The sequence below is a fragment of the Cyprinus carpio genome, chromosome A1 (genome assembly GCF_018340385.1).
Source record: "Cyprinus carpio isolate SPL01 chromosome A1, ASM1834038v1, whole genome shotgun sequence".
Classification (NCBI taxonomy): Eukaryota; Metazoa; Chordata; class Actinopteri; order Cypriniformes; family Cyprinidae; genus Cyprinus; species Cyprinus carpio.
The window spans coordinates 9922639-9936347 of NC_056572.1; the positions used below are offsets into that span (position 1 = coordinate 9922639).

The 13709-nt window shown below is 36.6% G+C and overlaps 1 protein-coding gene across 5 annotated transcripts in view; it reads left to right on the forward strand.

Moving 5' to 3' along the window:
* The window catches only part of LOC109060930 (partitioning defective 3 homolog B-like), a 171993-nt gene that overhangs the window by 94238 nt on the left and 64046 nt on the right, over positions 1-13709 (forward strand). For all 5 annotated transcript variants that reach the window (XM_042742723.1, XM_042742648.1, XM_042742791.1 and 2 more), the window contains 4 exons: positions 280-453; positions 7962-8091; positions 9218-9347; positions 10263-10375. In XM_042742723.1, coding sequence (XP_042598657.1) covers positions 280-453; positions 7962-8091; positions 9218-9347; positions 10263-10375 — 547 coding nt within the window. The remainder of the gene's footprint in view (positions 1-279; positions 454-7961; positions 8092-9217; positions 9348-10262; positions 10376-13709) is intronic.

A 13709-nucleotide genomic window follows, 5' to 3' on the forward strand; every position in this document is an offset into this window, starting at 1 on the left:
TCTCTCTCTCTTTCTCTGTATATATACTAGTATTATAGCAAAATGTAAGAGTTTCCATTAAGTAATCCATTAATCTGTCTATAATTTGGGATGCAATAATCCAAATAATAAAACTAATAAAAAAGTAAAACCTTTAAAATGATTTGCTACTAATTTAGGCAAGGTTTAGAGTTGCTACTAGCTGACAACTTTTTTTTTCTTTTTCACAGAGGTTAAAATTCTACAAATTCTCAGTAGCTTGTACATGTAACATTGGTGTTTGACTTCTCTTGTTTGCAGGACGGTCGCTTGCGTATCAATGACCAACTGATAGCTGTTAATAGTGAATCTCTTCTCGGACGCTCAAACCATGATGCCATGGAAACCCTGCGCCACTCTATGTCGACTGAAGGGAACCTCAGAGGAACCATCCAGTTGGTGGTTCTGCGTGCTCTGGAGCACTCATCTGTACAGGTATGCCATGTGTACCACTACAGAACGCTTTCCCGCAGGGCCTCTGAACCCGAGTCCCTGGCTGTAGGCCGCTGGTATCACCACTATCGGCATCACAGGCTCTCAGGTGACCTCTGAATGTTAGTTATTGTGCACAAGGAAATGCACACATATGCTTTGGCTAAAAAGGATAATGGTTTTAATATCCCCATGATTCTGAGATTTAAATTTAACTTTAAAGTACTGTTGTTATCCTATAAGGAACAGAGAAATAGGCTTCTGGTTAAAAAAAAAAAAACTGTCAATAGATAAAAAAATGTTTTTGGTTAAAAAAGCCAAACAGCCCATTTTCCTAAACAAAGTGAACTGAACTGAACTGAGATCATCAAACTAATTTAAATATTAGTCAAAGATAACACAAGTAAACACAACATGCAGTTTTTAAATGAAGGTTTTTATTATTAAGGGAAAACAAAATCCAAAACTACATGGCCCTGTGTGAAGATGTGTTTGCCCCCCTGTTAAAACTGTGGTTTATCACACCTGAGTTCAATTTCTCTAGCCACACCCAGGCCTGATTACTGCCACAACTGTTCACAATCAAGAAATGTCTTAAACAGGACCTGCCTGACAAAGTGAAGTAGACCAAAAGATCCTGAAAAGCTAGACATCATGCCGAGACCCAAAGAAATTCAGAAACAAATGAGAAAGAAAGTAATTGAGATTTATCAGTCTGGAAAAGGTTATAAAGCCATTTCTAAAGCTTTGGGACTCCAGCGAACCACAGTGAGAGCCATTATTCACAAATGGCAAAAACATGGAACAGTGGAGAACCTTCCCAGGAGTGGCTGGCCAACCCAAACTACCCCAAGAGCACAGCGACGACTCATCTAAGAGGTCACAAAGTACCCCACAACAACATCCAAAGAACTGCAGGGCTCACTTGCCTTAGTTAAGGTCAGTGTTCATGACTCCACCATAAGAAAGAGACTGGGCAAAAATGGTCTGCATGGCAGAGTTCCAAGATGAAAACCGCTGATCCAAAACACACTAGCAAGTCCACCTCTGAATGGCTGAAGAAAAACAAAAGGACGACTTTGGAGTGGCCTTGTCAAAGTCCTCACCTGAACCCTCCAATGTGGCTGAATTACAACAATTCTGCATAGATGAGTGGTCCAAAATTCCTCCACAGCGCTGTAACAGACTCGTTGCAAGTTATCGCAAACGCTTGATTGCAGTTGTTGCTGCTAAGGGTGGCCCAACCAGTTATTAGGTTTAGGGGGCAAACACTTTTTCACACAGGGCCATGTAGTTTTGGATTTTGTTTTCCCTTAATAAAAAAAACCCCTTCATTTAAAAACTGCATATTGTGTTTACTTGTGTTATCTTTTACTAATATTTAAATTTGTTTGAAGATCTGAAACATTAAAGTGTGACTAACATGGAAAAAAAAAAAAAAGAAATCGGGAAGGGGGCCAACACTTTTTCACACCACTGTACATTTTCTTTTGACACATTGAAGATTGTTCTTTTCCTTGTTTTTCTTTGACTTTATGAGAAAGCGCTTGTTCTTCTCTCCTGCTTTCTGCTGTTGTGCTAACATTGTTTACATGCTTGCATTTTCATTTTCTGTTTTCACTTATTGCTAGAACATCTAATTGTCCATGTCTGCTGTTCTTTTGCATTGTTTTTGTATGGCTGGAGTTTCTTTTCAAATAAAAGACTCTTACATCTTTTCATGCACTCTGTTTCCTTTTAACCCTCTGGGCTTTTCTTCTTGGATCTTTTCTGTTTATTCTGTAAAGGGCATGTGGGGTCATTCTTCTCTTTCTTTTGGTTATTGAGAAATTTATCCAGTTTTCACAGTCATGCTGTATTGAACTTGTTAATGTAATATGTACAATACGTTTAAAAGTTTGGGGTCAGTAAGATTTATTTATTTTTAAAGAATTGTATACTTTAATTCAACAAGAATGCATTGAATTGATCAAAAGTGACTGTAAAGATTTTTACTATTTATTTAAAAATGTATTCAAACAGTTATTTTAAATTGTACTAATCTTTCACAATATTACTGTTTTTACTGTATTTTTGATCAAATAAATGGTGAGCATAAGAGATTTTGTTCAGAAACATCTTATTGACCCCAAACTTTTGAATGGTAGTTCTATATCAGATCAAATTAAGTTGAAATTAACAAAAATATCAAATAATAAAGTGGATACTAAGTGACCTAACATGTGATCATTATATTTAAGAATTAGAAAGCATGAAAAACTATTTCAAACAATACAATTTATATACAATTTTTATACCAAAATCTGAGAAGCACTGTACGTCATCATATCAGTGCATGTCCTACATTCTCATAAAGCTAGTTAATGCACTAAAAATATGCCATGTAAGCCTGTACATTTTCACTAAATATGTGTTTGAAACATTTAATGTATATAATTCTACTCATGAGTTTGTTTAGTTTGTGCTTGCATTAATGGGAGACGAGCACAGAAGTTTGGCCTTCTTTTAATATTGTCAGTTTAACCTCTCTCTGTGTTTCAGGGGGTCCGCCATGTTCACTGGGGTCCCCCTTTTGTTAATGTGGTGGTAAGTTTAAGTAGTTGGCGGTTGGTGTATTAAACCTGCATGACGATATCCTTGATAATAGAGATGGTTTCACATGAAAAAGAAAGAGAGTCTGCTAAAACAATATATATATATATTTTTTTTATTGATAATGGATAAGTTTCTGAACTCCAGTAGTCTATGAAACAATGCTGATCATTTCAGAAAATAGGTGTGTTTGTTATCTAAGCATATTTTTTGCATTTCAAAAATAGAGTTATTCAGCGTAGCTTTTTTTTTTCCTATTATGGGAAGTAGTGTTAAAGGGATACTCCACCACAAAATGAAAGTTTTGTCATTAATCACTTACCCCCATGTCGTTCCAAATCCATAAAAGCTTTGTTCATCTTCGGAACACAATTTAAGATATTTTGGATGAAAACCAGGATGCTTGAGACTGTCCCATAGACTGCCAAGTAAAATACACTGTCAAGGTCCAGAAAAGTAAGAAAAGCATTGTCAGAATAGTCCATCTGACATCAGTGATTCAACCATAATGTTATGAAGTGACAAGAAAACATCCAAAATATCTTAAATTGTGTTACGAAGACGAACAAAGCTTTTACGGATTTGGAACGACATGGGGGTAAGTGATTAATGACAAAATTTTCATTTTGGGGTGGAGTATCCCTTTAAGGCTAATTTATTGGAGAGGAAAATCCATTTCCATGAGTCAGCAGCTCACTAAAATATCAGTTTTCAGCCAAGAGATAATAGCAGATTTTTTTTTTTCTGATGGAAGCTTTGCTTTCGATCCTCAGAGTTCACATGCTAAGGTTTCTGCACCTGGATTTGAGTTTGGAGTCTTTGTATCCAAGGTTAAACCGGTATAGTTCATCAATTCTGGCAGCTCCTCATCACCATCCAATGAATATGAAGACAAATAGTTATTGACTCCACCTTCAGCGGTCTGTCTTTGGGTGGGTGGAGTGTTATTGGGGAGCATTAGCTTATCCTCAACCCAGTCTGGTGGTGGAAGGATGGTGATCGTGCGGGCGGTAATGGCGCTCAATAGAAGGTGATATGTCGCTGAGATGCATTCTTCATTAATCACATGCAGACAGAGCGATCAATATGCCATTAATCATTCAGACAGAGTTAAATGATAAGAGAATGAGTGGGAGGTTAGAGAATCAAAAGTGTTTGTGGACAAAACTTAATGGGTTGGTTCCTCAATTCAAGACAAAATGCAGAACTTTTGATTCATTTTTTGATTTCAACATTTTAGTAAAAAAAAAAAAATTTATATGTATGCAGGTATAAATTAGTGCTGTCAAATGAATAATCGTGATTAATCACATACAAAATAAACATTTTTGTTTACATAATATACAGTATGTGTGTGTACTGTGTATATTTATTATTTATATATAAATACACATGCATGTATATATTTAAGAACATTTTTTCTTTATATACAAATATTAATATTTAGATATTATATTAATTCTTTTTGTAAAAAATATATATTTTAATATATACATGTATGTTTGTGTATTTATATATACATAATATACACAGTGCACACATATTTTGTAATCAAAAACTTTTATTTTAGATGCGATTAATCGTGATTTTATATATATACACACACACACACACACACACACATATGTAAATATATAAAACAAAAATCTATATATAGATGCATTATAATTGTCTTTACTGTCACTTTTGATTAATTCTGAATAAAATATTAATTACTTAAAAAATTATTTCAGTAGTGAGCAGAAATGTACTTTAGATTTCATGTGAAACCACCATCTTTGTTCCTCCGTCCTCCATGTGCTTCTCTTTCCTGTTTCTCCACCCAGTCTGCTGTCTAATCCCGTTACCTTGCTGGATCTCCTCTTACTCGGCAAGTTAATCAGATTACACTGTGGGTTCCTTGAATAAAAGGCAAATTTTAGGTTTTAATGAAAGGCAGCCCGGGGCTACCCTGAGGGTCCCTAACCTCAGCTCACCCTCACTGCTGCCTGTGTGTGGAGGGGGTGGAGACGTCCGTGGGTTTAGGGTCTTGTTCCAGAGGCTGCTTTGTTGATTCTTTGTCTTTGACTGTAGACCCAAGCTCCCTTGTGATTGTCGTCTGATTAAGACGTGCAGCGCACAGCCTTTGAAGTTGTCAGAGAGGTTCTAGGTGTGTACGTGTGTGTGTTGTGGGAGATGTACACCTAAAATCAAGGTGATATTTAAATCAATGAGAAAATGATCATGTTACAGACATATTGACTGATGCTACGAGAAATTAGACTTTGACATTGTCTTCAGATGCTTGTGTGTTGTGAATGCTTGTCAGGGTGTTGCTATGCAGTTGCTAGGGTGTTCTGGGAGGCAGCTAATGCGTTGTTATGCAGACTCATAGCAAATGCAGCGAACGGCATCTTTGCATTTGCGGTGTGTTTAATATGCATTTGTAAATTAAGCATGTGCCAGTTATTTATTTATTTATTTGCAGACAGATAATTACAGCTAGATTTGTAATGAGAAGCGTTTGTAAACTTGTTCTCACAGAAACTTTCCTGCAGTTTTTAGCCGAAAAAACATCTTTACTTGCGAGAGTTAAAGCCCTTAAACTTTAAAATCATAAATGTTGTAATTTTACTACAACAATGTGAAGTAAAATAATTGTACAGTGCAACTGTGTTACAATAGTAATATATTTCTAATAATATTGAATTATTATTATTATTATTAGTATTATTATTAATTAGATTTAGATACTGTTCACATTTTATGCTCTTAATGTTGTGTCAGTTTTCCCTTGTGGTATATGCTGAAATTCCATTATCATGACAGCACTAGTTGTTAGGTTGCCAGGTTGTTCTAGGTTTCTCAAGGTGTCTTGAGAATTGTTATTTTTGTATTTATTATTAATAGGTTGATTAAGGCTAAATTTGTTGTTCTCCTCAATAGATCCCACATTTTGAGATTGTCATTCATGTGTGTTTACAAATGGTACTACATGTGTTTTGCACCAAAAATTAGTGGTCAGCGGTTTTTTCAAATCAGTATGAGTAAAAGTAATAGTGATCCTTGCCTTAACAAGCCCCACTAATAAGGACGATGCAGCGGTTGAAGTCGGTGGGAGGTGAACACGTAAATCAATAATATCGACTGTTTAAATTGACTTCCCATTTTTAGTTTCCCGTCGTCTGGATTTTAGCAGTTGCTGTTCCATCATTCTTCAAGTATCTTTTGATATTTTCCTGCCAGCTCTCAATTTATGTGTGTTAGACACATGCATATAACACGTTAACTGTTGTCAAGGCACTGATCACAGTGAATGACAGAAACAGTGTTGCTTAGTCTCAGGTTTTAGTCATTTTTCATGAGAAACAATTTCTAAGGAGAAAAAGAGCCTGAGAATCAGTCAACTGATGATTCCTGTGCATCCTGTAAGACAGCGAGCAGGAGGCAGATGACAAGAATGACATTTCCACATGTAAAGAGCCATCATCCCCACTAATGACTGTCCTCCAACTGAGGCTTAACGCCGGAACAAAAGAATGAAGCTTTCATCTGTTTTTCGCCATGTGGAATAGTATGGTGTGAATGCATTTAAGCACACTTTGATATGGTGATATCCTAATACCTTTCATGTCCATCCAGTCAGTCTGGGCTTTTTTTCTTTTTCCTTTTTTTACCGTGAGTAGCTTGTTTGTGTGTGTAGCACGTGGTTTGTATGACAGTATGAAGTCTATGGCATTCCCCCTCTGGGTTGTAGACACCCAGACGGGTGACAGCTTTAGCTTCTTTGTCTTCTGAGAAGAATCCATAAGGACGCATCATTCGGTGGCCTCACGTCTTCATATTGACATATGTTTTCATATATGTCTTGACTAGTACTGTCTGATGGGAATGCCTTTGGCGTATGAATATTTCTATCTATGTCATATGGTTGCTTTTATCTATTTGTCATTTACAGTTTGGTTTCAACATTTTTGTCCCCAGTGTTTTTATATATTTATATATCAGGGTTGTTCTCTCACAGAAATCTTTTTATTTTTTAGTATCTACAGTTTTTCTTGCAATTGTACGCTACCATTCAGATTTTTTTCCCCCAAGATTTTATATTTCATGCTTGCAGAGGCTGCATTTAATTGATAAATAAAAACAGTAATATTATAAAAATTCTTATCATTTAAAATTACTGTTTTCTTTTTGAGTATATTTTAAGATGTCATTTATTTCTGTGATGCAAAGTTGATTTTTCAACATCATTACCTCAATCTTCAGTGTCACAAGATCCTTCAGAAATCATTCTAATATGCTGATTTGTTGGGCGAGAAACATTTCTTATTATTATCAATGTTGGAACCGGTTATGCTGCTTTATATCTTTGTGGAAATAATGATTTTTCAGGATTCTTTGATGAATAGAAAGCTTCATGTGAAACCACCACATTTATTTGAATGTTTTATAACATTAAAAATGTCTTTAATTGATCAATTAAATGCATCCATGCTGAATTAAAGTATTAAAATCTTTTGAACTTTTGAATGGTTGTGTACGTTGCTTACATTCAGATACGAAGCAGCAGGACATGATGCGCCACTTTTTATGGCAGTAAAAAAAACACAAAACAAAGTGTTAATTATGAGTTTTTACACTCCATATTTGAATATACTTGAATGTAAATTTCAATATGTTATGATTTTTTGTGTGTAATTCTATAGACCCAAATCACGTCCATTACCTTAACCTTGTTTTCTGTGCTGCACGGCAGATGTTCCACTTGTTGACTTTCTGACTGCATGAAACCAATATGGAAGTTGGTCAACATGCTTTTAAAATGTCCACATTTGTTGTCAAGAATTTTCCCAATCAGCATCTTCCAGATCAATGTTTCATTGCTTATTTTTGGACGCTAAAATAAATTCTCTACAACTTTTCACCCTCTTCTTTAGGAAAATCAAGAAAGCAGTCAAACTCTCACCAGAAACGACTCTCCTGCTCATCAACTTCCTAACAGCAAACACACCAACAGTTCCGTTCCACCATCCACAGCAAGCAGTCGTATGTACGAGCCTACTTCTGGTAAGTACACACTGCCACTGATTAAATTGCTCTAGGTCGTGACATAAAGTTGCTGTACTATTCATTCCTTTTTCGCAGTCAGCTGCAGAATCCAACTGGATCATGTGGCAGATTCCATTGGTAGTTGCCAAATCATGTCCTGTGTGAATGCATCTTAACTTGTTGACTGCTTTCTTAAATGCACACCAAATGATAAAAGTAATTGCTTTCATATAATGTTAAATGCTTTCATATAAATTCTCTCACTGTTCAAGAAACAAATGAAATTGATCAGTGCTCAACAACAACAAAAGAAAGCATGCGCTCATCATCAACGCCATGATAAAAGTGCTTTGCTTCTCTGTAAGGGGACAAAATGAGTTCATTTTCTATGTCGCCTCATTTTCCATGCCAGCGTAGCTTTCCATTAGCTTTTTCGACTTCTACAAGTTGGATATCTGCCCATCTCATCAATAGGGATGGAAAAGCCAATGACGATATTTTTGCTACATTCCCTTCTGCTTTTATGCAACGTGGCCTGACCTTGAAATCATTAAGCTGATGAAATGGATTCTAAGTGGGCCTTATTAGCATACTCGCAATTTTGCAGAGCGCTTGAGAACGGATAACAAACTGTTTTAAATTCACACTATTCTTTCCCGGCGATTCTCCAGAGAGTTGCCGTGCCAACACAAAAGGCTTTTCCCGTGTTTTTTGGGAAACCATTGTTTACTGATTAGCGTCTCTTGTCCGTCAAAGTATGTGACTGTACTTTAGTCACACAAAGAGGGATGTGATATTTACAAAACATCTCATCTCATTTCAAATTCAAATTGCTTTCCACATTCGCTGCAGTTAGAGTTGGTAGAATCTGAGAAATTTAATAAAACACCAAACTCTGCATACAAGTGTAGTTTTAATCACGTTTTTGTCAGCACCAGCATTAATATTTCATGTCACTGCATATATATATGACACAGTCACTCTGCACTCGCTTTACGATAAATGGCTAAATGGTGGAAGAGTCGGGGACAGAAGTGCAGAGAATTACAAAAACTTGAGTCTTCTGTAGCAAATCAATGGCTTTGTGTGACGAACATCAGCTTTAATAATGGTATATAACAACAAAACTCATATTTCCGAACAGCTGTGAATGGATCCCATGGCGCACAACAGGAACTTCCAGAGGAAGATTACGATGAAGAGGGTTTCCCCCCTCCACCTTCTGATCTGGACCTGCTGGAAACAAACGCTCCACACAAACACCAACAAGATCGGTTAGTTATGGTGCTTAAAGAGTAAAGTTTGAGATAATACATTTCTTTGAGAGCTCTTTTCATGAAACCAAATAATCTGGTACTTTGATCAATGCTCAGTATTGTGTCCTGAAGGCTTGTATCAAAGACTTGAAAACACAAAGATACCATGCAGAAGAGTTATTTGTGTCATTATCTAGTTGTACCATCAAATATTCGGTCAAATACCAAATTTTATTCACACACACTTATTTGTATAGACGCACAGAGAAACATTTATTTGCAGGATTAGTAGACATAAATGAAATGAAGGCTGGTTGTAAATAATTTGTACTAAAACATATCAATAATCTTATTACATATTAAATAATTGACTATTTTATCCAATATTTCTGTGTTACACTACCATTCTAGAGTTTGGTGTCCATAAGTTTTTTTTTTTATATAAATTCGAATTTAAAAATCATTTATGGTGTTACCAAAGATCTCTATTTCAAATAATTTCTAGTAAATTATATAGAGTAAATTATATAAACCGCTATAAATTGCATTTTTTTTTTTTAACTGAAGCAGCACAACATTGACAGTTTCAACATTGATAATAATAAGAAATATTTCTTGAGCAGCAAATCAGCATATTAGAATGATTTCTGAAGGATCATGTGACACTGAAGACTGGAGTCATGATGCTGAAAATTCAGCTTTGCATCACAGGAATAAATGATATTTTGAAATATATTTAAAAAAAAAACAACAACAAAAAAATACAATGACATTGGAAATTGTAATAGTATTTAAAAATATTACTAAAATACTTCATTCAAAAACATTTTACACCCAAATATTTGAGAGGTAGTGATTGTTTTTTTTTTAATGCTTATTATTGTATCTGCAGAGAATGCGTAGCTTTTAAAAAGCGTGATATGTGTCTTGTAGGGCTGAAATGGAGCCTGTTTCTAATATGATCCTCCCCACCAACCAACAAAACCCTCAACGACAGAACGTCCCAGATTACCCCACCAACAAGTCCTCCAAGAGCATGGATTTAGGTATGGAAACACATACACCACCCCTACCAAAAACTACCTACAAAAAAAAATATATATATCTAGGATACTCTACTAAGATTGTACAGACTCTGTGCTGATAATGACTTAATTTCAATACAGAGCTATTTCAGTCCATTTAGCGCTTGGTTAACTTGGATTGTGGGTGGTTAGTGAATAAGACTGAATAAGTGAATAAGTTTTTGAGGTGAAATATTGTGCTTTAAAGCCTTATAAACAAAGATTAAAGGTTATATTGAGACCTAGAAGATGCTTTTTTAAGATTTTGGTCTGTGTATCTGAACACAGTGAAAACCGATCACAAAATAAAGCCCTATAGCTACACATTTCCCAGTATTAGCCACGGTTGACCCCGACATCCTCTCTCTTTTCCACCACTGTCAGAAACACGAGGGATATTTCAGTGCTCCACAATGGGAAGTTTTCGTCCGTTTCCAATTACATTTCATTACGGTGGAGTATTGGCTTCAGCGCCACTGCCACTGCGCTAATCTCCTCACTGCTGAAAGCTGATTGGTTTTCATTACACACATCTTATAGTGTCATTCTTTGCTGCCATCTTTTATCCTCCATCCAGACCTTTTCTCCTCTGTTTCTCTGTCTCTCTCTCTCTCACACACACCTTTTTGTTTTGTTCTTGCTGTTTCTTTTTATCCTTTTTCATTTCTTTTTGATCTTTTTTAATTTCTTTTTGATAAATGTGTATACTATTTAGTTTAAGCTAAAAAAAAATTAAAAAAATCCTTAGGGGAAAAAATGCTGTTAAAGGGATACTCCACCCCAAAATAATTTTTTTTGTCATTAATCACTTACCTCCATGTCGTTCCAAACCTGTTAAAGCTCCGTTTGTCTTCAGAACACAATTTAAGATATTTTGGATGAACACGGGGAGACTTGAGACGATCCTATAGAGTGTCAAGGTCCATAAAAGGTATGAAAGTCGTCGTCAGAATACTCCATCTGCCATCAGACGTGCAATCCGGGTTATATGAAGTGACGGGAACACTTTTTGTAAGCGAAGAAAACAAAAATAACGACTTTATTTAATAATTCCAACGGTCTCCTCTGTGTCTCTCTATATCACCGTATGCTGTGTATGCTCTTCTGTATTAGCCGTGCCACAAGGATGCGCTGTTTTATTTCAAATCAAGGATAAATACATGTAAAAACAGTGCATCCTTGTGGCACGAATGACACAAAAAATGCATACATTTAGAATTACTGTGGTGCATGTTTGATTGCCTATATTTTAAGGTAAATTATTTAAAGTTTTCTGTTTCAAGGCATAACTTACAAAGCTGTATGATGTATGATGTATGCACATTGCACCAATGACTACCATCAATGATTTCCATCAAAGTGATTGTTTTTGGACGAGTTTTTGAGTAATGGATTTCCAGTCAGGGTCATGGCTAATGTCACTGAAGTCGGGAGCAATTTCAGACGTTTACTCTAGCATTAACTGCCGTTAGCGTAATACAGGTCATTTATATCCAAATGCAAAAATAGCCAAAATATTTATTAATCTTAATTTAGAAGCATTCTACAAACCTTTACAGTAATCTATCCATCACCCAAGGGTCCACTTTTCTTATCTTCAAGGCACGTAATTTCAATCTGGCTAATGGTTTCTTCTGTGATTTTGCAAAATGTTGAAAGACAAAGGTTTTCCTCAGTCAAGCGCGGTCCCTGTGAGATGTTTGGCTGGAGTTCTGGAGGCTATCTTTTGGAGTTCAGAGTTTTGGCTCCTCTTGAGTCTCTCGGAAAGAGGTTTATTCTGCCAGTCGGATCATTAGCAGTTGTATGTGTTTTTCTGGGCAGGAAATTCATGTGAAAATGCTCTTAATTTCAGGCCATTTACCTTTATTCTTATGCAAAAGGATAACACACCAGCCAAATTTGGTTTTATCAGAATATGTATAACCAGATTTTTATTTTTCCGCATGCCTTTTTAGTGAAAAAAAGAAAAGAAAAAGAAAAACCCCAACACATTCAATGCTGATGTGTTTTGGGTGGTTGCCAGGTCATTAAACCATTGCTGAGTTTACTTACTGGTTTCTAGGATGTTTGGGGTGGTTGCTAAGGTGTACTGCATGTTGCTGGATGTTCTGGGTGTTGATGTGGTGTTGTGGGTGATATCTAGGCCATTTTGCATGTTTCTAGGGTGTTTGGGGTGGTTGCTGAGGTATTGCTGTGATGTTTTGGGTGGTTGCTAGGGTGTGCTGCATGTTGCAAGGCTAGCACTGTCAGGGTTGTTTCTAGGGCATTTTTGGTGGTTGTTAGGATGTTCTGGGTGTTGCTGTGTTGTCTTTGGTGGTATTTAGGGCATTTTGTATGCTGCTTGGGTGTTCGGGTTGGTTCCTAAGGTAATGCTCTGCTATTTTGTAGATTGGTGGCTGCTAGGGCATTCTGCATGTTGCTAGGGTGTTTAGGGTTGTTGTTTGGGTGTTCTAATGGTGCTGTGGTGTTTTGGGTGGTTTCTAGGGCATTTTGCATGTGGCTGTGGTGTTTTGGGTATTGCTAGGATGTTCAGGATTGTTGCCATGGTGTTGATGAGGGATTCTGGGTGGTTGCTAAGGAGTTATGGGATTTGATGTGGTGTTGTGAGTGATTGCTGAGGGTGTTTGGGATAGCTGCTGGGGTGTTCATTGTTGCTTGTGTCTTCAGTATGGTTGCTAGGGATTCATTGTTGCTAGGGTGCTTGGGATGGTTGCTAGGGTGGTCATTGTTACTTGGGTGTTAAGGGTTGTTGCTAGGGTGTTCTGACTGGTTCCTAGGGTGTTTGGGGTTTTATTCTTCTGTACCTATTTTTCATCAGCCCTGTATGTGTTCTCTCACATATGTGTCCGTATGTACACACGCGCGTGTGAACCCACACAGCCACTCTTCCAGTATTATTTCTCTGCTGGTGAAATTGAGCTCATAAAAGATGAAAAGGCTTATTTAAGAGAAATTGCAGTGTAATGAAACCCAATTATTGTATCCCATGGTGCAATGCCTGTGGCAGCAGCTGGTCTTCACTGCTCAATCCTGTTTCTGCGGATTAGTCTCTCTCTCTCTTACATGCAGAGGCACACTATCTCGTTTTCACCACTCACACTCAGGCTCACACACACTAATAATTCCTTTTTTTCCTCCATGGGGTGCTGCTATCTTAGATGTGTCATTGTGGCTTACATATATGTAGCCGCACATATGCACTGCAGAAAATCGTATTTTTATAACTCTCCTTGTTTATGTTTTTTTACCTAAGCATTCTAAAAAAACAGATTATGAGTCAAAACTGAAGTCGAAAAGATATTTTTCAGAGAGCTGT